This window comes from Rhipicephalus microplus, chromosome 2, assembly GCF_043290135.1.
Source record: "Rhipicephalus microplus isolate Deutch F79 chromosome 2, USDA_Rmic, whole genome shotgun sequence".
In the NCBI taxonomy this organism is placed as follows: Eukaryota; Metazoa; Arthropoda; class Arachnida; order Ixodida; family Ixodidae; genus Rhipicephalus; species Rhipicephalus microplus.
The window spans coordinates 223,175,341-223,202,590 of NC_134701.1; the positions used below are offsets into that span (position 1 = coordinate 223,175,341).

The following is a 27,250-nucleotide window of genomic DNA, read 5'->3' on the forward strand; positions in this document are numbered from 1 at the left end:
ACGTGCCCCGGCTTTGAGTTGGAGCGAGGCTGAGAAGTGGAACTTCCCCGGGCACGTTCTGTCGACCTGGAGCGCGAGCCGGAACATCCCTTGGAGGCACCACGGCGCCTGGATCCGGAGCGGCCTCCCGAGCGTCCCCTGGAATGGGGGCGTCCTCTGCGTTGAGCATCCGTGGTGGGTGACGAAGACTGGAACTCGTCCGCAGTGTCGAGGTGACGTTGCGGGGATGGTAACGCAGCACCAGCCATTCTGGCACGCTCACTGCGACGACGGCGCACAATGTACGAGATCTTGAACCTTTGAGCACAGTCTTTGCTAGCCGTGAGATGCTGGCCACCACAGAGTTTGCACTTGGGAGTACACACATGTTGCTTGTCAGGGCTTGCGGCACCACAGCGTCGGCAAATCGTGTCACCGGGAGTGGGGCACACGTCAGCGCGATCACCAAGACGGCCGCACGCATAACACACGTCGATTTGCTTGCGGTAGAGTGAGCACTAGCTGCATCAGCACTGGTCCATACCTGACAAAGTTCGGTACACGATACCCGTCGAAAGCGATGAGCACCGTGCCAGTTTGGGCTATTCTCTTGGCTGCTAAGGCGAGTGGATTATTTGTGTTGACAATCTTCGCATCGATGACGTCAGGGCCGTCTTGAAGTGGGACGTTGCGTTGTGAAGCAGTCTCATAGGCACTTAGCTCGTGCACCTTGCCTGAAATGAGTATTTGCTTCATCCGAACGTATCGGTCTGCGTTTTCGCGCTTGGGAGTACTGGCAACCATAATATTTTGCTGCAGATTCGGGCATAGAGTATCCTGGCACAAATCTTCCTGGCTTATGCCAGCGGCAACTAGTATTGCGTCAGCCACCGTAGCTGCACCAATTTTCGAGATATCGAGTCCACCTCTCGGCCGGATCACAATCTTGATGTCATCTTGAGGAAGGGAGGGCATCTTTCCCGCGTGTATTACTTTGGACTTCAGCGCAGCGCCTCTCGATTTGCCGCGGCGTGCGCCCGGCTGCGACGATGGCGCGTTAGAGTCAGCAGTGCGTGTTTTGGCGCCAGCTCTTCTGGCCCCAGCGGACTGCCAACCTTTATCTTGAGTAAACTCTTCTTCTGAAATATCCTCTCCGTGCACTTCATACTCCATCGTGAGCAAATAGTGCCGCGCACCGGGCCTCCGAAGGGCCGGCCGCAGGCGAGAACAAGCCCAGCAAAAGCGTGGTCTCCCGAGCCATTCGTTAGGGTTAAAGAGAGCACCGCTCCACAGGAAAAGAAATTGTTCCTAACTTGAAAAAAACTCACTCGCTGTGGTCAAATATGGTATCGGTAGGATCCTGATGACTTCTCGGAACCGATGCGAGCAACAGTTCATGAACACTTGAAGAAAAAACTCTAGAAACATAGATTTAGTTGCGCGTCCACAGGAGCCGTACGAACGCAGCCTCCCATTCCACGTCTCTCCTTGCTTGGCTGTGTCTGAAAAGCGTACCCATTTCGCAAATGGAGGCTGTGCAACGATTGCGGTACCTTTGTGCACCCGGTAACTACAACAGAATCGTTCCAACGAAACTCAAAGGCTAGCCAAGACGATTCTCCCCACTGCAAGATAAGGGCGCGCGATCGAGCATACACCCCCTTATTCTCTATGCGGGCCAAAGTACGCGTGAGAGATGAGAGCCGCCGCTAGGGTTCCTCAATGCGCGCGCCGCCTCCACCGCTTTGGAGGGTGGAGACAACCGCGTCATCTGCTACGGAGTCCGCCATTACGATGTCCTCGCACGGTCAACCAGCGAGTGTTGCGCGGCTACATACAGAGTTTGTTGTGTCAAAACGTGTGGTACTCAAACAACATAAGAGAGATACAAAGTTTTTTCATCGGGAGCGTGAAGATCTTAGATATCTAGTCTCTAGTCTTAATTTTTAAAGTGGGGTTAGCAGCTGGAGTTGCTCGCAGCAAAAAAATACCGTTAAGGCAAGCCACGTTAACACCTTCAATTAGCGTCTTTTTGGACTAGTCACTAACTATCAATTCCGGTTCAAAATGTGAAACACCCGCACCTAAGTCACATGACCTTTCATTGTATCTGTGTGTTGTGTGCATTCCACAAAAGTGTAAAAACAGTTTGCCATTTGCCAGCTGGCTGAAAAAAAAAGAGAAAAACGTGCTGTCGAGAGAAAAGAAAAAAACACAGCATATCCACGGAGGGAATGATGATGTGTGGGGTGAAGCGTTTATCCGTCTTTCCGTCCGTGTTTCTGTCCGTCCATTCATACGTCCGTCCGTCCGTCCAGCATATATCCACGGAGCACAGAATAGCATGGGCGGATGGCCGCTTCATTCCACACATCATCATTCGTAATGAGTGGGGCAAAGCGTACGTCCGTGCGTCCGTGCATCTGTCTGTCTGTCCGTCCGTCTCTCTGTCACACTAGCACCACATGCTGAGCGAGTCATACAGCTAGGTGGTTACGAACCAGCCACAGACATGCATGGACAAACCCACTGCTTTAGAAACTTCGCTTCTAAAACTGTGATTGTGTACCATATTTTCATATATTGTTTTAGGGGCGAAGCTCCTTAGGATGTGGGCCTGTACTTCCTCCGTTGTTGTACGTAGCCACAGGTAGCACATACCCGCACTAGAGCGGGTATGTGCCACAGGAGATGCGAGATGGCTGAACTGGCTACAAGTATAGTATTCAGCACTATATCAGGGTGATGACCATTGCAAGAAAAAACAAAATCTTTCATTCCACAAAATCTATCGTGACCGACACAAGAAGCGGCGTTTCCTTTTTCGCTCTAGACCCTCTCGCAGTGGTGCGTAGTCAGTCATACACCTTGGTGTCTGGAAAAACTGTTAGTACTGGGTCTATATTAAACCATATAGCCCCTGCGGGTGTTTCTACTGCACTGCCAGTTCTTGGATCAGTATTTTTTTTATTATTCTAGCTTGAAGTAAAGCTTACACACCTGAAAGCCAATTAAAAAAGCGCTTTACCGTAAGTGTTTGCAGCATAGAAATTTTAAGGAGGAGGAGGATTGAAAGAGGAAGGACAGGGAGGGAAATTTCAAGGAGGAGGAAGCAACAAAAAGGGAGAAGGCAGGGAGGTTAACCAGAAAGACATCCGGTTGGCTACCCTACACTGGGGGATAAAGGAAGGGGACAAGAAAGACGAGAAAGAGGGAAGAGAGGGAAAAAATGGGTGGGGGAGAGACTGACAGTAATTTCACTGCAGCAATTCAATTTCAAGGAAATTTCAAGGAAACATATTAGACTAAGGTGCTGACCGCAATAATACTGCAAAAACGTGGTATGAACACCGACAAGAAAGTACCATGCACAAACCGATGCACTAAGTAATGCAACAGCATTCCTTCCATTTTTATCAACCAAATGAACAGAGGTAAGTCCGCGACGCTAATCGCCAGTTGCAAAATGTTTACTGACCCTGAAGGAAAACGCCTGTTCTAAAAATGTTCTGCTGCGCACGTTTATTATTTTAATGTCAGGGCCTACACCAACAAGTCAGAAGCACACATGACACCTTCATTTTGGAGAAAGAACGAAGCATGGTGGCGATGAGGCCATTGGAAAGACTTAAAAATATGTAATATGGCCACACGTACCTTCGTGTCACGTAGAAAACGAATGTCGACGTCAGCTTGACGAACGACACGCTCCCATTTCGTTCTTCGGTTGTCCTTAGGTAACGAGAACACTCGCAGCATCGGTACCTTTTCCGCGAAAATTCGCCACGCAGCATCGCACAACCTTTCGGATGTCCAGCCGTGCAGATTGCGAATATCCATTGCACAAAACGCAACACATATCCACGCTGCAGTTCACGGACACAGAAAAATATGGTCTTCTCAAGTCGCCAACAAGAACGCAAGCACGCCACGAAAACTTTCGTCGGGCTTGGCAATCCATGTCTGTCGAGCGACGAGAGCAAGCATAGGTACGTCTGTGCAGCGAAACACACTGGTCAAAACGGAATGACGTCAGAGCCCACTACCGACACAGTGAGCAGGCCTGAAGTTATCTATGTGGCATTGTCTAGGTGCATCCTATAGTGTTGCGACCGAAGGTTCGGCGGACGGAGACTGTGGTGTCCGCGCGCGTTCGTACGTTGGGACGCCGTTTACTTTTTTCTGCGTTGGAAACAACTTATCTTTCCAAAACTACTTGCCTGATAAGCCAACGTATTTAAGAGGTACGACTGTGACAAGCGCCAACAAAGCCCGTCATTTGTTTACGCTAACAGGCCCCTTGCGATCACTTTTTAGCGCACGACAACACGTTGCATTGCAGTAGCGAAAAAGAATTGTGGCTCACGAGCTCGCAAACTCGCAAGCGTTGATAAACGCAATCTTATCTACCAGCAAGCAGCCACCTGTGCGTATAGCACTGAGACAGGAACTTATTTCTTTCGTAGATTGCACGAATTGATAATAGACTATTATGTGGTAAGCTCGTCTTAGGTTCTTTTGCATGACGCCAACAGCGTAGCTTTGAGCGGCTGTCGCCTCTTCAAGCCACTAAGCTAGACAATGAAAGTGTAAACTTGAGGGCTTGTTTTGCTTTGTTAGACACAATATTAGTGCCCATTAGTTATAATTGATCAATATAAATGACTTTTAAGTTGCACTGTTGCACCCGACGTGATGGCCCTGTACAATCAGCCAATTAACTTATCGCCGCCATCATCACTCCATTCCACGCCTGTCCTTCTTACCAAGCGCAGAGCAGAAGACGAGCACCAACTAGCACAGGCCGACACCTCTGCCTTTCTATTAATAAACCTCTCTCTGTCTCTCTCTTCCTCTCACACTGCGGTCACCTTATGAAACTGTCGTAATGAAAAGTTAATAATAGCATTATTGTAAGTAAAGACAGGACTGAACGAAGAGGGCACGTATTTAATTTTACGTGTCGGATACTTTCTAATTAAAACAGAGAGAGAGAATAAATTGAGATAAAGGCAGGAAGGTCAACCAGAGTTGCAGAATCCGGTTTACTACCCCGCACTAGCGAGAGGGAGAATGGGGCAAAAGGAAAGCGAAGAAATAAGTAGACGCGAGAAAACGAGAGAGGGAGAGGGAGGGGGAGAGAGAAATCGGGGGAAGGGGGGTGCTATAACCCATTCAATAGACCATTACCGTTCAATAAAGCCTTGACTGATTTTCCGTGCGAAGGCACATCGCGTCGGCTTTCGAGCACTGACTATTCTGACAAGGATCTAGCGGCAGCCTGTGCGTGCTGTAGCAAGAGCAGTGGCGGAGAATCGCAAGCAGCACTCTCTTCCATGCTGATTCCGAAGGCAGAAAATTTTGTGAAAGCGACACCAAGCCCCAATCGGCAAAGCACCGTAGCTCAGAAGGAGTAACTTGTTTGTGGTGACGCTTCCAACTATTCTGTTACCACCTATACGCATCGGAATGACTGACAGCGATTTCCCACAATTGCTGAACCCAGCCATTTAAGTGTCGATCAGAAAGCGCTTGTAATGTCAATTGTGCACTGTAGGATAAATCAACGTCGTCCATCGAATGCTTTTTCATTTAGAACAACACGCGTTTGTGACGTCCGTTATCTGTTGCCACGTTATAAAATTAATGCACACGAGGAAATCATTCTTATTTGATTTGAGACCGAACATGGAGTTTCGACGACAGGGACGTACTGTGAAAACCGCAAATAAACATGGTTTTATCTAAGTGAGTGGAAGTAGTTTCTTTAGTCCAACCGTACTATTTTCCCACTACGTCCTGTCGCCGGCCATATGATCTTTTATTTGGCTAATGGCTTAACTCCGCTTATACTGCGCAGTAGCACAAATACCGAAAAACAGAGAAGCATATATTTGCAGTGTAGTGAAGAGGAATGCCCACTACTGCAGCGACATCGACCCGTTGGAGCGAGGCACGAGCTAAGACTGCCTGGTTGCTGCTGCGGCGCTGCCCGTACATCCGGCTAGCTCTTGCTGCTTTTGTACCGACGCTGATACCGCTTGTGACCTTGCATTTACATTATATTTTGGTGGAGAGTGCTGCTGTCTTCCCCAGTCCTGGAACTGCGTAGCCGAAAGCTGCCGTCCGTCATGCCTGACGACGCTGTCTTCACACCCCCACCGGCTTCACCACGCAGGAGCTCTCCCGGTGCCCAGCTCTTGCGAGAACCCGACATCTTCAGCGGCACCGACGAGAAAGACGTTGAGGATTGGCTGGAATCTTATGAACGAGCCAGCGCTACTAACAAATGGGACGATCCTACAAAGCTTGGTACCATGATGTTTTATTTAACGGATGTTGCCAAGCTGTGATACAGAAACCATGAGGCGGATATCCCCATTTGGACCACCTTCAAAACCTGCATCGCAGATGTTTTTGGACGCCCTGGTGTGCGCAAACTTCGCGCAGAACAACGCCTACGAGGCCGGTCCCAACAAACTGGTGAGACATTCACCAGCTACATAGAGGACATCCTCGATCTCTGCCGGCGTGTCAACCCATCGATGGCAGAAACTGACAAGGTGCGACATATCATGAAAGGTATTTCCGACGACGCCTTTCAAATGCCAAGAACCCTGTCACTGTCTCTGAGGTCATCGAGTTGTGTCAAAGTTTCGACGAGCTGCGACGACAGCGTCTTCTCACGCGACGCCCTGACGTCCCGGATGACACCCTCTCAAGCCTGACCACCACATCTGACCTTCAGTCGCTGCTATCGCAGATCAAGGAGTTTGTTCGTGCTGAGGTCGCTCGTCAGCTATCGCTGCTATCAACAACCGGCCAACCACCGTCACCTCTGCCAGCAAACATTCGCCAGGTCATCCAGGAGCAAGTTTGTGCGGCTCTGCCATCTGTCCGTGACACTTCACCATTGCCGAGCCCTGTTGCCTGTGCCGAGGTAAATGCACCTCTAAGCTATGCTGAAGTGGCGGCTCGACCACCTCTTCAGACATTTACGACACTTCCCTCAGCCCTGCCGCTCCGACCCACTCCTCGGTTCACTCAGCCAAGGTCCGTCCAGAGTAGTGGACAATGGCGTACACTCGACAATCACCCAATATGCTTCGCCTGTGGGCTACCTGGCCACATAGCGCGATACTGCCGTCGGCGCGTCCCTGTCTACCACCAGAGCTACGACCAGACCTTCGAACCTGCCCTTTATGTGCCACCGCGCCCTTCGTTTACAGACTCTCAGCCCCCCGACCAGACGTCATCGTACGCCGACCACCGCCCTCCTGTTAACCGCCGCTCGCCATCACCTCGATGCCGCTCGTCATCGCCGATGCGTCGTCGTCCTTCATCGCCGGGGCGGGAAAACTAATTGCCGCAGTTCCAGAGGCAGGAACTGCGTCGCCAGCGAAAAGACCAAGGCCTCTCACTTCACCAACGAATGTTCTGGACGTACATGTGGATGGCGTCGCTGCACTCGCTCTTGTCGACACTGGTGCCGCAGTTTCAGTGATAAGTGCTAGACTCTGCCGCTTGCTCAAAAAAGTTATGACGCCACTAGCAAGTGTATCACTTCGTACAGCCAGCGCAGATCACGTCACACCGGCCGCTGCTTGTACTGCTCGTATCGCGATTGATGGCCTCATTTATGTCGTTGAATTGCTAGTGTTGGATTCCTGCTCCCATGACCTCATTTTGGGCTGGGATTTTCTCGCCGCTAATAAGGCCGTCATAGACTGCTCTCGCGCCGAGGTGGCATTTGAAGTGTTTGACGACGCGCCATTATATGATGCTCATGAAACCGGGGACAAACTATTTGTTGCTGAAGACGTCATCATACCGCCGCACCCTTTGCCCTTACCATGGTGTCTTGCAACTCTCTCGGCGAGTCTAGTGCCCTTTTCACGCCATCTGCTCTTTTCGTTCGTCGCAAGTGTTCACCGCTACCTTATGCCCTTCTAGAACTTCATGACGGCGTCAGCAGACTCCTCATCTCGAACCTGTTGTCATGTCCTGTAACACTACTTCGGGGTGAGTGCGTCGGGCGTGTTTACAGTCTCGACCCTTCTGCAATTATCGACATGCCGGCTGGTCCTTCTGCCGAACACGAAGTCGCCGGAGTGACCTGTGCCTCTTCGCCGCAGACTGCTAGGCCGGACGTACTGAGCAGCTCCATCGCCGACACGTTAACCGTTTCGCAACGTGCTCAGCTTCTACGACTGCTGAACAAGTTCCGTTATTCCTTCGACTGCCAGCATACTCCCCTCGGCCGCACGTCAGCCGTGTGTCACCGCATCAACAAGGGTACCAATGCGCCATTGCGTCAAAGACACTATCGCGTGTCCGCAGCCGAGCGCCAGGTTATCGATGACCATGTAACTGACATGCTCAAGCGTGGCGTCATCCAGCCTTCGAACAGCCCCTGGGCATCTCCAGTCGTTCTCGTTAAGAAGAAGGACGTGTAAATTCGCTTCTGTGTTGACTACCATCGTCTTAACAAAATAACTCAAAAGGACGTTTACCCGTTACCGAGAATCGACGATGCCCTTGACTGCCTCCAAGGTGCGGAGTTCTTCTCTTCTATTGACTTACGGAGTGGCTACTGGCAAGTCCCTCTGGCACGTGAAGATCAGCCTAAAACGGCCTTCGTCACACCTGATGGCCTTTACGAATTCTGTGTCGTGCCTTTTGGTCTTTGCAACGCACCCGCAACATTCGAGCGGATGATGGACAATCTTTCGCGTGGCCTGAAGTGGAAAACATGCCTGTGCTACTTGGATGACGTGATTATATTTTCACCGGATTTTCCAACACATCTCCGCAGGCTAGATGAAGTGCTGCAGTGCCTAACTGACGCCGGCCTTCAGCTCAACCTGAAGAAATGCCGCTTCGGCGCAAGTCAGCTCACCATCCTCGGTCATGTTGTATCTAAAGAGGGTATTCTTCCTGACACCGCCAAGCTTCGGGCAGTTGCAGAGTTGCCTAAACCTGTGTCTCTGAAGGATCTGCGCAGCTTTCTTGGCCTCTGCTCGTATTTCCGCCGCTTTATTCAGAATTTCGCTATGATCACCGCCCCCTTGACTGAACTTCAACGTAGTGACTCGAAAAGTTACGCTTGGTCACCCGCCTGTGACGATGCTTTTGAAAAGTTGCGCCGCCTGTTAACCTCGCCGCCAATCTTGCGTCATTTCGACCCGACTGCCCCGACGGAGGTACACACCGATGCCAGTGGTGTTGGACTCGGCGCCGTGCTCGCGCAGCGCAAATCGGGATTCTAGGAGTACGTAGTCGCATACGCAAGCCGTGCGCTCACCAAAGCGGAGAAGAACTATTCTGTGACAGAGAAGGAGTGTCTGGCAATTATATGGGCTCTAGGTAAATTTAGACCGTACCTATATGGTCGCCCTTTCGACGTAGTCACCGATCACCATGCACTTTGTTGGTTATCCACGTTGAAGGACCCCTCTGGCCGTTTAGCTCGCTGGGCTTTGCGGTTGCAAGAGTTCGACATGCGTGTTGTCTACAGGTCTGGCCAACGTCACACTGATGCCGACGCTCTATCACGCTCACCTGTGTCCTCCGAAAGCTCTGCATGTTTATCTGCCATGGACGAAATGGTTGCGTTCCCAGAAAACTGTGACATGGCATCTGAGCAACGCAAGGATGACTGGATCAGCTCTCTTCTGCGATTCCTTTCAGATCCGTCGACTTCGCCATCTTCTCGAACGTTGCGCCGTCAAGCGCTTCACTTTGAGGTCCGCGATAGCCTCCTTTATCGCAGGAATTACAAGTCTGATGGCCGAAAGTGGTTACTGGTCATACCTCACCATCTTCGTGCTGCAATATGTTCAGCTTTCCACGCTGACCCTCAGTGCGCACATGCGGGCATCTTCAACACATACGCTCGGCTTTCCTCCCGGTTTTATTGGCGAGGCATGTACACCTTTTTGCGCAAGTACATTCAGTCATGCCCGCAGTGCCAGCGACGGAAAGCTCTGCTTCATCATACCTCTGGTCCAATCCAGCCAATCCCTTGCCCAGCCGGGCCTTTCGACCGCATTGGGATCGATCTGTACGGGCCTCTTCCATTCACGGCTTCCGGAAACTGTTGGATTGTTGTCGCTGTCGACTATTTGACGCGATACGCAGAAACAGCCGCTTTGCCTGCTGCCACGGCACGCGACGTATCTTCTTTTCTCTTGCGGCACTTCATTCTCCGTCACGGCGCACCGCGTGAACTTCTCAGTGACAGAGGACGTGTATTCCTCTCTGAAGTCGTCAACGCACTCCTTGCCGAATGCCGTATCATTCACCGGACTACCACCGCCTACCATCCGCAGACGAATGGATTGACGGAAAGGTTCAACCGTACCCTAGGGGATATGATATCAAAGTATGTTGCCTCAGACCACTCCTACTGGGACCTCATTCTGCCTTTTGTGACATACGCCTACAATACTGCTCCACAGGCGACTACGGGCTTTTCACCATTTTTCCTGTTATATGGCCGAGACCCTTCCACCACACTAGATACCATTCTGCCCTACCACCCCGATTCCTCCGAGTCTACGCCCATCTCTGAAGCTGCCCGCCGCGCCGAGGAATGCCGTAAGCTCGCCCAGTCGTTCACAACCATCGACCAATGGAGACAAAAATCTCGGCGTGACGATAACCACCCGTACCCTAACTTTGTTCCGGACACTCTTGTGTGGCTTTGGGTTCCCGCTGTGCCTACAGGCCTTTCCTCGAAGTTTTTTTCAAAATACCAGGGTCCCTACCGCATTGTCTCGCAGACTTCACCTGTTAACTACATCGTCAAACCCGTTACGCCATCCACAGACCACCGCTTTCGGGTCGTGAAACTGTTCACGTACAGCGGTTAAAACCTTATTACGATCCGCTCGTACTCTGTTCACCGTGAGTCGCCAGGATGGCTCCTTTTCCGACTGGGGACGAAGTGTAGTGAAGAGGAATGCCCACTACTGCAGCGACATCGACACGTTGGCGCGAGGCACGAGCTAAGACTGCCTGGTTGCTGCTGCGACGCTGCCCGAACATCCGGCCAGCTCTTGCTGCTTTTGTACCGACGCTGATACCGCTTGTGACCTTGCGTTTACATAATAGCAGATGCTGAGGTAAAAAGCACGAAATACGGGACGGAGAAAGAATGAACACGCGGCACAGATCTACATTTTGATTATCCCTAATAAATATTTCGAGAAGGGAGTTCAGTTACGCTAAACTGGCTCACCTCCCCGCCTGAGTTCTTTCTCGTTACTTTCGATCCTTATCTCCGAAGTGTGATTCCCGTGTGCCTGATTTGTGTGTTGTGTGTATTCATATTCCAGGTGCTCTTGGAAAAACTATTGAGGTCCTGCTGTGGCCTGAGACGAGTCTATCTCCTCGTGCGTAGCAAACGCGGTGAAGAGCCTCAGGCGAGGCTCAAGAAAATGTTCAACTCAGAAGTGAGTACCTCACACTTGTTCAGGTGCACAGCTATGTTTATCTATATATACGCATGTCAGTACTATTCTTCGGCACGTTAAATATATTATTATTATTATTATTATTATTATTATTATTATTATTGTTATTATTATTATTATTATTATTATTATTATTATTATTATTATTATTATTATTATTATTATTATTATTATTATTATTATTATTATTATTATTATTATTATTATTATTATTATTATTATTATTATTATACTAACTACTGATTAGTTAATCCCGGTTAGCCAAAAACTATATATCGCAATAGTAACAATATACGAAGTGTTCACATTCCTCTTCATGTGCTTTTCTGTTTTGTAACTAGATATTCGAACACCTCAAGCGAGAACAGCCAGAGGCCTTTGAAAAGGTGACTGCAATAGCCGGAGACCTGGCTCAGCCAGGTTTGGGACTCGGTGAGTCCGATTACGCCACCTTAGTGGACAATGTGTCCATTGTCTTTCATTCGGGAGCCACGGTGAACTTCGAAGATCCCCTAAGGCAAGTTGAACGAACACTTGCGTTCATGCGCCATACGGTAGCAACGTGTAGTGACGCAACGGCATAGTTTCATTCTTTGTACAAATGTCACGAGCATGACATTGTAGTGAAACGAAAATCGCCATGATATTTTTTTCCGCCTATGAATGACAAAATATCATCGGTGACAAATGAAACAGAACCGAGCCAAGCATTACCAATAATACAGTGAGCACCATCCAGTCATCACCGTGGACGCGTGCAGTGATTCAAAACAAGGGCCTGTAAATGCGCGCCTGTCAATAGTGACTGGACGGCGCGCACTATAATAATCATCTCTAATGATAACCGCTCTTCGGGTTTCATTTCACGCTGGCAGTACCAGCCAGGGTCGTAAGTTCACATTTCGTGTATGGTAGTATTACACGTGCCTCCTTCAGGCGGTCAACAGGCCAGTTCATGTGAGGATTCTAAGAGAACCTTCAAAGAAATACATTTACTACAACGCCTAATGCGAAAAGTAAGGACGCGTGCAGTACAAGAAAAGTATGTTTCCAATATTTGATATTTAATGTCTCGTCATACATAAAAATATTTAATGTCTCGTCAATAAAGGGTTAATGCTAGACGTTGCAGAAGAAAAAAATGCATTCTACAGTTCCGAAATTGTTACCTGATTGCATTACAGGGACGCATTTGAACTCAATGTTTTGGGTACCAGGAGAGTTCTGGACATATGCAAGAAAATGTCAAATATTCGCGTAAGTTACACAGCTTATGTCTTCATATCAGCAAAACAGCTCTTAATTTCTTGCGCAGTACATTGGATGGGCAGCAGATTACGGTGGAGCTCCATCCGGTGTGCGGCATGACCACCCTTACTGCGCATCCACTTTCCCTCTCTCTTCTTTTCTACACTACTCCTTCGCCTCGCAGTGCGGAGGCAGGAAGTGCCTGCCCATTACTACGCTCATTCCCCCCTCTCTTCGGCATTCCTCCCATCGCGAATGCAGGTCCCCTCCCTCTCTCACACCTCTCCTACGTTCGTCCCTTTCTCGCCTCGCAACGCCGACAGCGTCTGCTAACGACACGAGAGGAAGCTTGGGCTAGTTGGTGCGTAGTCATATTTGCAAGATGTTTCAGCGCGCGAACAAAGGAAAAAGGACAGGGTAGACAGAAAGAGCGCTGACCTCCAACTAACTTTATTTGACAGAGTGGCAAGAATATATACTGCTAAAAAAGGATGATAACAGAGCATGAAGGTAAAGTGCTAGCCTAATCTACACATCAGTAACAAAACACGTGTGACGGGTCATCTATTGCCTCAAAGCCCAGCCAGGTAATCACGTTCAGCCTGTGATAAAGCAACCGATTATGTGCTTACGCCTTTATCTCCTAGCAAGGGTATTTTTTCGGCTTCGATAATTTCTCGGGTAAGCTGGTCCCTGTGCCTTGCCAATATTGAGCACAGATCAAAGAGAGGGGTGCACCCACAATCTCGGCAATGAATGCCAAGATGCCTTTGTACCACATTGTGCACATTGTTTCGGTGTTCTCGGAGGCGGTCATTTATGCACCTGCCGGTTTGCCCGACATAGATGCGCCCACACGTCAGTGGAATCAAGTATACGACTCCCACTGCGCATGGGACGTAGCGTGTCCTGTGCGCGACAAAGCACGAGGCAGAATTTGCACGAGGTGTATTGACCCGTTTGCAAAGCCTCTGCAGTATTTCCAGTGCAGAAAAAACCACAAGAACGTTGGCGTCTTGAGCAATCTTTTTTAGCCTCTGTGAGACGTCGTGCACGTAAGGTAGTACGACAGGCCGGCTTTTTCCGACACTGTTTCGCTCATCCGGTTCGTCGCCTCGCTTCACGACAGTGACCAGCTTTTCCGCTACCGAAACGAGAGCATGCGCGGGGTAACCAGCTTTGGTGAGCCGCTCCACTTGTAGAGCGAAGCTGCGGTGTACCATGTCGGGGCAGGACTTCTTTAAGGCGTTGGCCAGGCAGAGGTTAGCAATGCCCCGCTTGACCAATTTAGAGTGAGCTAAGCTGAAAGGCAGAAGTGGCTAGCCGCTTCTTGGTTCATACATCCAGCAAACATGTCGGGATTCTAGCAAAAGCTTCAAATCTAGAAACTTCAGGTTGTTATCAGTGGGTGATTCATAGGTTAGAACCAGTGGTTTCAGGCACTCTCAAAAAACAGTCAACACGTCAGAGGAAATGGTCTGGAAATTTTGACTATCGCATTTCAACAACCCTAGAATCTCTCACTATGGGAGAGGGAGTGAGAGCAGAGAGATAACACCTGCCGGCACGCGGACACCGACAGACGCCTGACATGCCCCGACTAAGATATGCATTCGCATTTAAAACATAGCGCGAGCGTTCATGCATGTCGCGCAGAAGATGCCGCGCCGAGCCGACGACAACTCGGCAAACGGTTCCAACCCCTGCTCCACCGGCCCAACAACCTAATTGAGCTGGAGCCAGAGTTATGCAATCATGTGAGAATAACTCTAGCTGGAGCTTCAGGTGAACTACGAATTTTCCGCGCATTTTGCTCCACCCGCGCCGCTTGCCGCCCGCTGCAGTGGACCCCCTCCCCAATTCTAGTACAGTCTACTGGCGCTGCACCACCGTTCACTGGCCACCCCAAAGTTTATAGATATTTTAATGTATCTATATAAACGTGGGGTCACCCCATATATATAGGCACTAAAACTTTACCTCCAAGGTAATGCCGTTGGGAGATTACTCCTGAGCGCTGCTGAACAATAAAAATTCGCACCATGCGCGTATCCAAAAGCGGACGGCGAGTTTGGAATCCTTTGTCTCTCATCGCCCATTAGCAGCGATTGCCACGTTCCATTTGGAAACATCGGTCCATCACTGCGTGCTTTGCGCCTCCCCGGGTTTCTCTCTTGCGCAACGCCGCGATGAGCGCCAGCGTCAACGTCGCCGCCAGTGTAAGCGTTAGTGCCCGTTTCTTCGCATCTACACGTGGCTCCCTTTAGCGGGAGAGTTTTTTTTTTTTTTCGTACGCTACGACCATTCTTGAATATGAGCAACTAAGCCAGCGGCTTTCTTTCTAGGCCTTCGTTCATGTTTCAACAGCATACTGCAACTTTGACAAGCCTGAAATTGACGAAGTGATCGATACCTCAAGTGAAAATATCCGAAAATTTTATAAAAAGTAAGTACGTCCGACAGTACTTCTGCCCTTGTCTCCTTCTCTATAGAACAAGGTGTCCTCAGCCAGGTTGAAATTTCGATCGTCTTCATGTCTCTCCCTTGTCGTTTTCCTTCACCCCATCTGCCCGAATATACAGAGATTTAAGTAAATCGCTAATTTGTGTGTGTGTGTGTGTGTGTGTGTGTGTGTGTGTGTGTGCGTGCGTGCGTGCGTGTGTGTGCGTGCGTGTGTGTGTGTGTGTGTGTGCGTGCGTGCGTGCGTGCGTGCGTGCGTGCGTGCGTGCGCCTGAAAACATATGTATCCGTCCTGTTGAAACGTAACGAAATTCCAGCCGGCCATTTGACAAAACTTATTTCTCGACAGGTATGCAGACAATGCTGCGATGATCCCTGAGGATCAGAGCTTGCTCGGCTATCCGAACACGTACACTCTGACCAAGAAAATGGCCGAGTTGCTGCTGGCGGATGAACGAGAAAACGTACCAGTAGTAATTGTGCGAGCTTCTGCCGTCACCGCTGCGCTGAGTGAGCCGATTCCGGTAAGCCTCATACCTAAATCGTTTCACCACGACAAATAAAATCAGGGGTCCTCTTAGCTGATAATTTTTCTCACCTTGCTGTCCAATGCAACTTTTATCGTTGAACTTAAATTATCTCCCAAGTTTGGTTCGCAGAGGTGGCGTTTCGATCGAGGTTTGAAATGCCTTGCGAAATTGCAGGTCAGTTGCGCACGTGCGCTTTATGTATCGAGCGTTCTAATACTCCCTCCAAGAGACTTATCAGTAATGAAGTAATCATTCTTCCTCACTACACAGTAATTCCTTTTTGAGGCAATGAATGATGTACTGTGTTACCATTATGGGCTGGTAATTTAGTAAAGTTACTTCAACTGAATGATCTCAAAAAAATTACTCATTATTTTCCCGATTGCTTTTTACTAAAATATGGCACGCCCACTTCCCTGATGACATAAAAACTGACGAAAAGAATGACAGAGGCAAGTTAATTCAAGTTCCGAACCTCGAGCTTGGAAAGTTGAACGAGATCGAAACTTTATTGGAGGCCTCATACATTATGCCACGCTCTGGCCACTACGCTTGAATATGAACGCAACATTTGGAAAAGCGCGCCGGCGGGTGGATTTGAGCATCGAATGCTGCAGAATGTTGCACCGGTATGTGATTTTCTGCGCTGGTTTTGTGGTGTTCGAAGTTGTGTGATGCTCAAATATTTACAAAATTATGAACCATCTACCCGTAGGAAACCATGATGTGATGCGAAGCGGCCGCGGTGCGCAGGGCGTTGACTCGGTTGAAACGGGCGTTGACGCGGGTGCTGGAAGAACGGTTTTAAACGAAACTCTATGCAGCCTTTACTCGAGTAAACATTTATTTGAAACGCTATGACACAGGAGGCGGGTTGGGTTTCCTGTAATTTTCATCGTAGACAAACGATCCGAAAGAGTGTTTTCTCTTGACGTGCGGTCGAGCGTTGCGGACGATGGTGAGGGTGAAGCGAGAGAGCAGTGTGTCGTGAGCGGGCGTAGGAGCAATACCACCTTGGTGTCGTGGGAGGAGCCGGCAGCTGCTGAGAGTGACGTCAACGCGCAGCTGCGACTTCACCTACTTGGCATCGTTCCAAAAGCTGCGGCGGGGGGGGGGGCACATGGTGCGGAGCGTTGGCACGGAGACACGGACGGAAAGGGTTACACAGGCTAGTCAGAGAGCTGCTTCGCATCTAATAGTGAATGTGCTTTGCGAGTCGGATTGAATTATCCAAGTTTCAAGTACCCGCACATCTTCAGTAATTTCATTGTTATTAAAAGGTAAGCCACAATGCAATGTTAATGATTTCAGCCATCTGTAATTTGTAATTTCGTTTAAGTACTTTTTAGGAGTAGTCTTGCCATCTCTCCTTCAAGATAAGGTGATGAACGACTCAACCCTATCACAGGTGCTAAAATTCGCTATCTGTCGCAGACACGATGTTGCTGAATGCCAATTTCATAATTAATCGAACAAATTCGCACGTTAGATCTATGAATGTATCGCTTGAAATATGCATGCTTCTCGACAGTAAAAGCATTATTGAGTAAAAAATAAAAGAGAGCTTTACAAATGAGCATTCACGGCATATGAAGTGACCACTTAAATGTTTATTCCTTTTTTTCTATTATCTTAAGGGCTGGCTTGACAATTATAAAGCCTGTACGGGCATCGTCGTGGCGGTGAGTAGAGACAGCACCATTGAATGATTTTAGTATTTATATCTTAAAGTGAATTTCCGCAAAACAACGCGAACTATTAGAGTCTTGTAGACGCTGTCGTGTTTGTTTTCACACCGTTGTAGCTGGGTACAGGCCAGCTGTCTTCATTGATTACGGACAAGAAGTGCTTGGCCGACATCATTCCAGTAGACATTGTGGCAAACACACTCATATGCATCGCCTGGCACACTTCTACAAAAAGGCAAGTGCGTGATACATCGTAGCATGACCAATGAATTCGCCAATGTAATGTAAGCACTGGCGCTAATATAATGGAAGCACTGGCGCCAATATAAGCACTGGATATAAGCGCTGGCTAGATATCTGAGGAGCAGATTGAGGAACTATAATAGTGCATAGCAGAGGGAAAGTCAGTTAACTGTCTCTCTGTTGACGTGTCAAATGGATATTTCACGAGTTCGGGACAGTCACTTACAACGAAACTAAACAGCCCACAGCGCACTTCGTGTTCGGATGTGCGTCCATATTTTCGTTTTCGCCCTCACACATAGATCCGACAGGACTTGTTGCTGAGCTAGTTGATTCTACGCTTGAGAAAGCTGGTAATTAAAGTACTAAAAGAACAGCAATGAAGAAAACAGTTCTTGTTTGTCAGAGACCATTTCTTTCTTCGTGCCCTCCTTTTTTGCGCCTCACCAGTTTTTATAATGCAGATCCAGCATACTTTTATAGCTTAAGGTGACGGCTGTTCGTGCATGTTTGTGTTCATGCAGTCGTAGAGGGGGGGGGGGGGGGGCGAGGCTGCATTTTTCGCCAGACGCATCTCCTGTTTGTGTCATGCGGATCAAGGCAGTACATGAATTTTGTCGGGTTATAAGCACGACACATACCGATACCCAAAGTCTATGTTAAATTCAAATTTATTTCCACCTTGTACAATCTCACAGATGGAGGACAACGGGAAAAAAAAAAAGCTGCCGAGAGGCGGCTTGACTAGATCGTACGCCAAAATAACCTATGGCATGTGGGTAACAGCAAAAAAAAAAAGCCCCATGCCCCATAAATTCAGCTGTGGCGATTTATGACCGATGCCAGAGGTTCATAGGGATAGAGTTCAAATGACTAAGCGCTGTCTTTAAGTTCGAGAGAAATTGTTTATATGTGCATGTACTCTTGAAAAGTTGTACTACTTCCTCTGGCACCATTGCCTTGTCCCTTTCGTACGAGAAACTGAACCCTCCTACGCAGTCAACAGGCTCAAACGTATTTTTTTTACACCTCCCAAACAAGCTCGCGCTAGAGTTACACTATATGCCATCACTAAAAGGTAGCATAAACAGTAACTCTACCTCGCGCATCTTTCGTACGCCTGACCAACCTCCATCCACGCGCAGTGACGTCAACTCGGCGACGTTGACTTCGTTACTGTTTGCTGAGACCTGGTTTAGACCAATTGACGAGCTCCGCGCTGCGTCACGTCGCCAAGTTGACGTCACTGCGGGTGGAAGGAGGTTGGTTAGGCGTAGGAAAGATGCGAGAGCTTGTTTGGAGGCGTAAAAAAAAAGCTGGAGCCTGTTGGCTGGGCCTTTACAGCTCATTCCATGCAGTTGAATCCACTTATAACGATACTCTAGAGCCACGAAAGTCCCAATGTTATAAGCGATAGTTGTGATACATGAGTTGCAAGGGGGGACACATAGGAGGACAATAGGCTGCCGATAGTTGTGATACATGAGTTGCAAGGGGGGACACATAGGAGGACAATAGGCTGCAGTGAGAAAGTTGAAATATCGCATCGGATGTACTAACATCAGTAATAAGGAAAACATAGCTGCGGTTTTCTCGAACATATTCGAAAATTCTGACGTTTTCAAAATACTGTCACGAGGGCTATAAATTCAATCTAAAGACCGACTGCAATTTCGGATGAAATTTCAAGAGTAATTTTTTCAGAACTTTTGGCTAAAATTGCATATCCAAAACAGCAACAGCTGAAGCCACCAACACTCCTGCGTCGATCCTCTAGCAGGCTCGAACTAGCACTGTCCCTAGTGCATGTTTCCGGCCTTAGCAACAATAAATATCAGCTTTTGCTGCAAGACCACATCGATATGCAGGGAAACATACGGTGAACTCAAAGGGGTTACTGTTTGTGCACGGGCCAACGCCACCTTGGTATGTCGTAGCTTATTCAAGTTCGAAGATGTGAAAGAATTCTGACGGGTGAGGAGCACATGTTTGAAAATATCGAGGAGACTGTAAAACACACATCCTATTGTAAGGACGTGTGAGCTGGCGGGCGGTGGTGCAGCAACTTGAAATTCCCGTTCATCTACGTCTTCTTCAAAGATTTTATGTTCATCATCTTCCAGAACGGACATCCAGCAGCCATAATTAATTGTTATACCCAATAATACGACGTGGAACCGTAATTTCAATCGAGTTGTTCCACCACAGAAAGTGTGCAAAAGTCATCAGTGGATAAGTTTCTTCCTGTTATGTCTAATATATTGCTAAAATAGGTATCGTTACAAGTGGTTTCGATTGTGCTCTGATGCACCCAAGTGCAGTGTAATTGGGTAACAGAGCGTTAAAGATGATTGCGCACTGGGAAATGAACTAGAAGAGGAGAATTCAAGACCAAGCTACACTAGCGTGGTAATTTCACGACTACAAATTGGGCAGTTCGCAATGCTGTGCTTTTAGCGATACCGTTGTGCTGTCGCTTTGCTTTTCTTTAAAGTATTGCCATTATGTCTCACATTGATACACGTATACTGGTTTCCCGCTGCAGACCGACTGGTGTGAAGGTGTACCACTGTGCGAGCGGCTCCCAGCAGCAACACACGTGGGCTGAAATGGCTGACGCGATGCAGAAATCCATCTTGCGACACCCGCTGCCAAATGCCGTCTTCTATCCAAAGTTCTCCGTCAACAACATCTATATGTGGCATAACATCAACCTCTACTGCCTTCGTTACCTGCCCGCACAGGCCGCAGACCTTGGCTTGATGCTGATTGGAAGAAAGCCAAGGCTGGCATCACTTCTCACACTGTCCTGCTCGCTTTGGCATAAAATGATAGTCTAGATTAGTACAATTAAGTGCTCCCAAAAAGGACACGGAAGCTGGATCAGCTAGAGAACCTTTCTTGCAGCTTTCAACTTTTGTCATAGCAGATCAAGCAATAAGCAGTGCGCACACTACTAATAGATAGTGCAAGTTATCCTACGGCATAAAAATAAAAAATCATACTGAGCTAAATGCCCCATCACTACTATGCCCTTTCTCTCCACGCAATATCATTGCTTGATCAAACATTTAGAGCTGTACATGAGCTGTGTTGAAATAGTACAATCTGTTAAACGGGACTGCTCGTGTAGGTTGGGTAAATATCAGCGCTAAGCGGAGGCTTTGCCATCAGTGTATTTCATCGACAATTCCTCGCTCCTCCTTGTAGTAACTCCGGGTTCTTTTATTTTGTGGATTACTAAAACAATTTGTTCTGCAGATACGTGCAACGTTACAAGAATATTCGCAAAGTCATGGACGTTCCACGTTTTTTCATTAGCCATGGCTGGCTATTTAGGACTGAAAATGTCGTGAGCCTTGCACGAGAGCTCACACCCAAGGATAAGCAGGTAAGTCCTTAAGTCTGTAGATGGAGGATGTATGGGCACAGCGCTGAAAAGTGAACTTACAATTAACTGGTAAGAAACTGCCTTAGAAGTTTGGTGCTATTACAAATCATTAAGAATGGTGCTGGTTGTCATTCATGTTCTCAAAATATGACCCATAGTGTCCTTGAAGAAGCCTGGACATATCTGCAGCTCAGATACATCCGCAGTGCTCCCTATGACCAAACCCAGTTTCTTTGCAGACAATACTTGTATCATCATTATTTGTTTGTTTTACATATTGCCACAGTAATAATTGAGGTCGAGCATTTGAAGCAATGTTTCAAATATTGAGGGGGGACGAGAAGTAGGTACGACCACAGCGCCTTCAACCCCCCCCCCCCCCTCCGCTCATTGACTCTTAAAAAGAATAGTCTTCGTATTGAATGGGAAGATGAAAGTTAAGCAATGGCGTGATTCTCACAATGGCCTACCTTTGGTCCCCCCGAATCGTCACCAGTGAAGGTAAGAACTAAACTGTCGTTTTTGTCAACACCAGGCGTCCCTGGCCACACTTATTGCCAAAAAAGTGCAAGGCCACAGTCATTCACTTTAGTTAACTAAGGACAAACCCCATCCCGACTGAGTAAAAATATGGGGCAGTATTGTCTAGCACTAAGGAAAAAAAGAAGTGAACTTCTAAAATGAAGAGTGTGAAGAGAGAATTCTGTAAGGATTTGGCCATGTTAGTGTCGAGCAGGCCGATTTAAATATATAATGGGGAACATAACTCGCCCTGTGTTTGTCTGCTGAGTGATTATTTTCATTAACAAATTTAAAAATAGTCTTTTGCGAGCATTGCAGTGGGAAAACTTAATATTACAGTTTCATTGGTTGCATACTAAAAACTAAATAAAGTATAAGGAGAACCTAGGTATACTTGATCGTGTCATGCACGTATACGCGAGCCCTGTGAAAGGACTTTATGTTGCCTGGTCTATATGAATGCTTCATAAAATATCACTTAGCTAATCTTAGATACTTATCTAAGACATCATTGACTTCCCCCTTCAAATGCCTACGCCACGGCACATCTATGCTTTGGTGACATTAACGTTAACTGCACAGTAAAATGATAAATGATTAGGTAGAAGTGCTGACGCATTTTTTCACGTGCAATTTCAGGCATAACATTTTGTGTCAAGGTTAATTATTAATGAAAGCTGGGGTATTTATATTACAGTTATTCAATATTGACGTGCGGAGCCTGGATTGGTATCCATATTGGGATAACTATTTATTGGGAATCCGCAAGTATCTTTTCAATGCCAAAGATTCAGACATCCCAAAGGATCGGAGCCACTTGAATAGGTGAGCGCATTTGTTCATGTAAATTGTCGCCTGCGTGTTGCCCGAACAATGTAAAAATGGTCTTTTGACTCAATGTATTATGACGGAAAAAAAGAGGAAATGTGATCGTTGGTTTATACAATCTGTCTTAATGATGCATATGAAAATAAATGAAAAAATAATTTTGTTGAAGATAATATATTCGGTGAAGAAAAGAGGGAGTAGAGGAAAGACGCGATGACACGAAGCCTGGCCAGACCGGCTGGCTACCCTGTGCTAAGGAAGGGGGTAAGGAGAAAAAAAGATTACAAAAAAGCTACGTTAGAATAGCAAAAAAAGGAAAGGAAATAGAATAAAGGGAACAATGTGATAAACAACAATGCATGAAGTCTGTTTCTAAAAAACCTATTGTCCGCAAGAAACACAACGGTGCTCTCAGCCTTCCACGCTGAGGACAGTCTCGGCAAGTGCCCTAGGGCCCTTTCCTCCGACAAGGAAAGATTGTCAAGTCTATCTAACAGTTTTGAAAGTTCTTTTTTGGGTGCATAGAAGCGCCAACACTGACAGAAAAGATGGACGATTGCCTATTGGTCATTTCGGTCCAAAATAGGTATATTCGTGAAAGGCGACCCGAGCCCCAGGCGGAACAGGAGCGTCTCCGCGGCACTAGTTATTTGAGACAGAAGACTCATCTGTACACTCAGGTACAAGTTATGAATACGAGCGTTGGTGAATTCCATCAAATTCCACAGCACAAGTGTCGATTCATGTGCGATCGAGCGCTTGCCTTGTATACCTGCATCCGTTCTGGGTATAGGCCTACAAGGAAAACACCATGAGAAGATCGTGTGGCCTCATCTGCACGGTCATTTCCGTAATTATCGCAACGGCCCGGTATACACTGACATGCCACGTTGTGCTTTTTCTCCATATGGCGCGATAATGAAGAAGTTATCAAAAATGGTTATTGGTTCAAGTGAATGTAGGCAACACAATGAAAAACACTTTATATGAACGCTATACGTCTTGTGTTCGGCACAGTAACGTTACAGTCAAGTGTCACCGGTGCGCCCCCCAATCCACTAAATGTCTCGAACACGCTGCCGACGACTTAACGCAAAATAAAGTTGTGTCACATTGCTAAACATAGTAATCGCAATAATTTCTCACCTATTGTTGCAATTATTTGAGCTTCATTGTTAATAATATGTTATTGTCGGTGTCTAGTGTCTGAAAACTACTATTTGAGTATAAAGAACACCTTAGTGAAACTGTTCAGGAATTTCGACTACCTGCGATTCTTTGACGTGCCTTCATCAGAAATGGGGCTGGCACGGCCAGCATTCGATCCCGAGACCTTCGGGTCAGCGATCAAGCAATACCATGGTGGATAGCACTCTAATCGGGTAGCTACAGAGACGAGACTGGTCGCAGGCTTTCCCCCTTTCTTCTTATTTGTGAGGCATCCCATGCAATCAGTGTAAGTTTGAATGAAAACTCTATATTATTATGAGTGGCGCCCAGGCTTCAGACTTCATGAAAATCAGTATCGATTTTTCAAAATGTGACGTTTAATCCCCTTCAGAAATGACTCATATATAGAATATTGGAAAGAAATTGTTTCAAATGACAACGTTAGGTACAACAATAAGTTGAAACTATCTACGCCTGCCCTCCTTCCCTTGCGAAAAGGGGTCCCATGCAAAAAGGGGCTAGTGAAAAAGCAGTCTCTCGCTATTTTCACTATCCTGGTTTTTGTGAGGCTAAATTTCGCGAATGCGGCCCTCCAGCTGAGGCGAGCCTGGGACCCCTGCGTAACATTAGCACACTGTTGCCATAGCAACAACTTGGTTACATACATTCTCAATGCTGTTTCGCATACTTAGAGTGCCTTAACTACAATAGGTACGTACACGTACCTGTTTGCAATGCTAATCAACGTATCGTTTTATTCAGAGTAATATCTGACAGACTTCTTTGTTACTGTTATACTTCTTTGTTACTGTTGCACATATCGAAGATGTTTCTTCCAAGTCGAGTATCACAAAAAAATGTATGACCAATTACGTCTATATCGCCAGTTGAGTATTATGCAAAAAGTGAATGTTCCCCGATCATTCCTGTTGAATAGAGCGGCTACCATCAGGATCGGTCAACATACGTCAGGTAAATACACCCTTGGGGCCAGAGGCACTCTGCAAAGAACGGTCACCTCGCCCTTGTTATTTAACATAGTCATGAAAGGCTTATCGGAGAGGCTCAGCACCCTACCCAATATAGTTCCATCAATTTACGCGGACGATATCACGATTTGGTGCCCGGAAGGATCACTCGCAGATCTAGAAAATGTGCTGCAATCAGCCCTAGACGAAACGAAGTGCTACCTAGAAGACACAGGCCTCCAACAGTGCCCCAGATAATTGGAACTGTTACTGTATAGGCCGGCCAAGCAAGGCGTTAGGAGACTTCCACACCTGGACTAAATTCTAGGCTTGTGCGGATATTGAATTCTAGGTTCGAAGCGAATAGCGATTTTGTTCGAACGATATCGAATCAAATTCGAAGTGTATATGTCACATATTATAAAAAAAAAGGGGCACATTAGTCATGGCTTATCTAATCTGCATAATATTTCTAAACACTGCAAACAAGGCCTGTTTAAAATGCCATTTGGTAGCATCGAAGAAAGTGGAAAAAACTTTGAATAGTAGCAGGATTCGACTTTCAGTATAATGCATGTGATAGCCTGTAAAATATGTTACTTTTTAAAATTTCGTACACTTGGAGCATATTAGTCGGTATAACAAGCTTTTAAACTTGAAACCTCAAAATAAAATGATGTGAGGGTAATATCCTCATTTAACCTTAAAGTGGGGTATCGCGGCAGTGAGGATTCGCTCCGAGTACTTTTCACGACTCAGCATCACATCGCTACAGTGCAATCATTTTTACAGGGAGTTATATGCCAAATAATATGCATTTGAATAGATGCTCTCATGGCTTTGCACCTCTTCATTGCAGTGAAACTACCTTTGCGAGGTGTCATATGCAAACTAACATGCCCTTATTCATTCTTTTCAAATAATTCAAAATTTTCAATAACTTAAATTTGATTCCAAGCAAATTCAAATTATTCGTTCAACTATTAAAAGCATTCAAATATTCGCACTAGCCTACTAAATTCCCATCGTTCTTTTTGCAAAAAATGGACACCGCATTCCACCACTACATTCAATTCAGATTCTAGGATTACTTATTGACACAATCAGACGTAATGCCCAAACCCTCACGCACATCACGACCAAAAGTGAAAACATACTGACTCGTTGCTAGAGTTTCAGGGTGCAGGGAAGGACTAGGTGAAGACAACCTACTCAGGATTCACCGCATCTTTCTAATCAGTTACATTAACTATGTAGCTTCGGCCTTCAATTTGATCAAAATAGAACAATATAAGCAAAACACAATCATGTGTAAGAGCATCACAAAAGTACTGGGGTTATCAATAACCACTTGCTCTGACAGACTAAGCCAACTCGGTATGCACAACGACATTGATGAAGTGATCGAAGCGCACGTCACTGCACAGGTGGTCTGGCTTTCATCAACTAGGGAAGGATGATGCATCCTAGACGCGGCTGGCATGGCTCCTAGAATGATTAATGAACGAGAAATGACCTTATCTAGAGCGGCTTGGGATACTTTTGCGGTCAGCCCATTCTCTCCAAATATGTGCCCGCAATACAATGTAGGGAGGCGAAAAACCAGAGCACGAAGAATATTACAGAAAGTGGGCAAGAATCATGATTTGACTGTCTTCGTCGATGCCGCTCAGTATGGTAAGTCTTGTACATTCACGCTGGCAGTCATTGATGGCAACAAAAAATTATGCTCCTTGGCCTTGGTTAGGTTAGCTACTAGTGCTGTCGCAAAACAGGTCACTATAGCCCTGGCCATGACCGACCTCTCCCACACCAACATTTTTACAGGGTCGCGCGCTGCCATCAAAGCTTTTGAATCGGGTAACCTAGGACAAGAGGCTGCTTCAATTCTGAAAAAGAACAAACCCTGGCACTCACTTCATCTCTTGGTTTCCCGCCCATATGGGTGCATACGTTCATCAGACTATACCTAACCTTAACGAGCTTTCCCATGACCATGCGCGAGATCTCACACACCGTGGCCGAATGGCAGCCTTATGGAGACAGGATGAAATCCAGCTGAAGGATGCGCTCTTTTTACTTTCTATTAAATCACTTCCCAGGCTTCCACTATCGGCTTAGTAGAAGGGCCTCTTCCTCACCTGAAGTTAGGTAGGTCTCAGTCAGTCACATTTAGAATGCTCCAGACAGGCTCATTTTCCTCGCGAGGATTCCTCAGTCATATCTCAACAGAGACTGATTCAAGTTATCCGGACTGCAATGAAACTTACTGTTCCTTGGCCCACATATGCTTTGGCAATGGCCTGCGTTACTTAATGGCCTTCTATCCAGTAAAGCCAACTGAGAAAAGCCCTTTGGGGCTGATTGCTCCATATGGAACTCCAGGCAATCCAGAGAGTCCAAGAAAGGGCGGGACATCACAGTGCCCCAGCCCCCACTCGGACGCGGCCAGCGGTTTCCCCGATAAGTGTTCGCGCGAATGATCCTCACGATCAAATGAAGTTGGTTGTCTGTCTGTCACCGCATTAGTGCCAGAACTAAATACAAGAAACGAATCGTAAACGATTATTATCAATTTCTCTTTCCATTGCAGGCTCTATGCCATACGCTTGTCCTCAAAGGCGCTCCTGCTTGCTTTAACGTGTCAACTACTGATGACGACGACACTTCCACTGTGGTAATGCATTCCCTAAAGCCATGTGAACGCTGCTTCTCCTGTTGGGTCAGCGGTCAACACTGCTGTGAG

At 47.1% G+C, this 27,250-nt stretch overlaps 1 protein-coding gene across 1 annotated transcript in view; it reads left to right on the forward strand.

Moving 5' to 3' along the window:
* Window positions 1-20,465, forward strand: part of LOC119170393 (putative fatty acyl-CoA reductase CG5065) — a 39,376-nt gene extending 18,911 nt beyond the window's left edge. Inside the window, exons 2-9 of the mRNA XM_037421539.2 lie at window positions 11,319-11,435; window positions 11,798-11,973; window positions 12,641-12,713; window positions 15,050-15,150; window positions 15,514-15,688; window positions 17,332-17,376; window positions 17,499-17,617; window positions 20,171-20,465. Coding sequence (XP_037277436.2) covers window positions 11,319-11,435; window positions 11,798-11,973; window positions 12,641-12,713; window positions 15,050-15,150; window positions 15,514-15,688; window positions 17,332-17,376; window positions 17,499-17,617; window positions 20,171-20,465 — 1,101 coding nt within the window. The remainder of the gene's footprint in view (window positions 1-11,318; window positions 11,436-11,797; window positions 11,974-12,640; window positions 12,714-15,049; window positions 15,151-15,513; window positions 15,689-17,331; window positions 17,377-17,498; window positions 17,618-20,170) is intronic.
* Window positions 20,466-27,250: the final 6,785 nt, after the last annotated feature.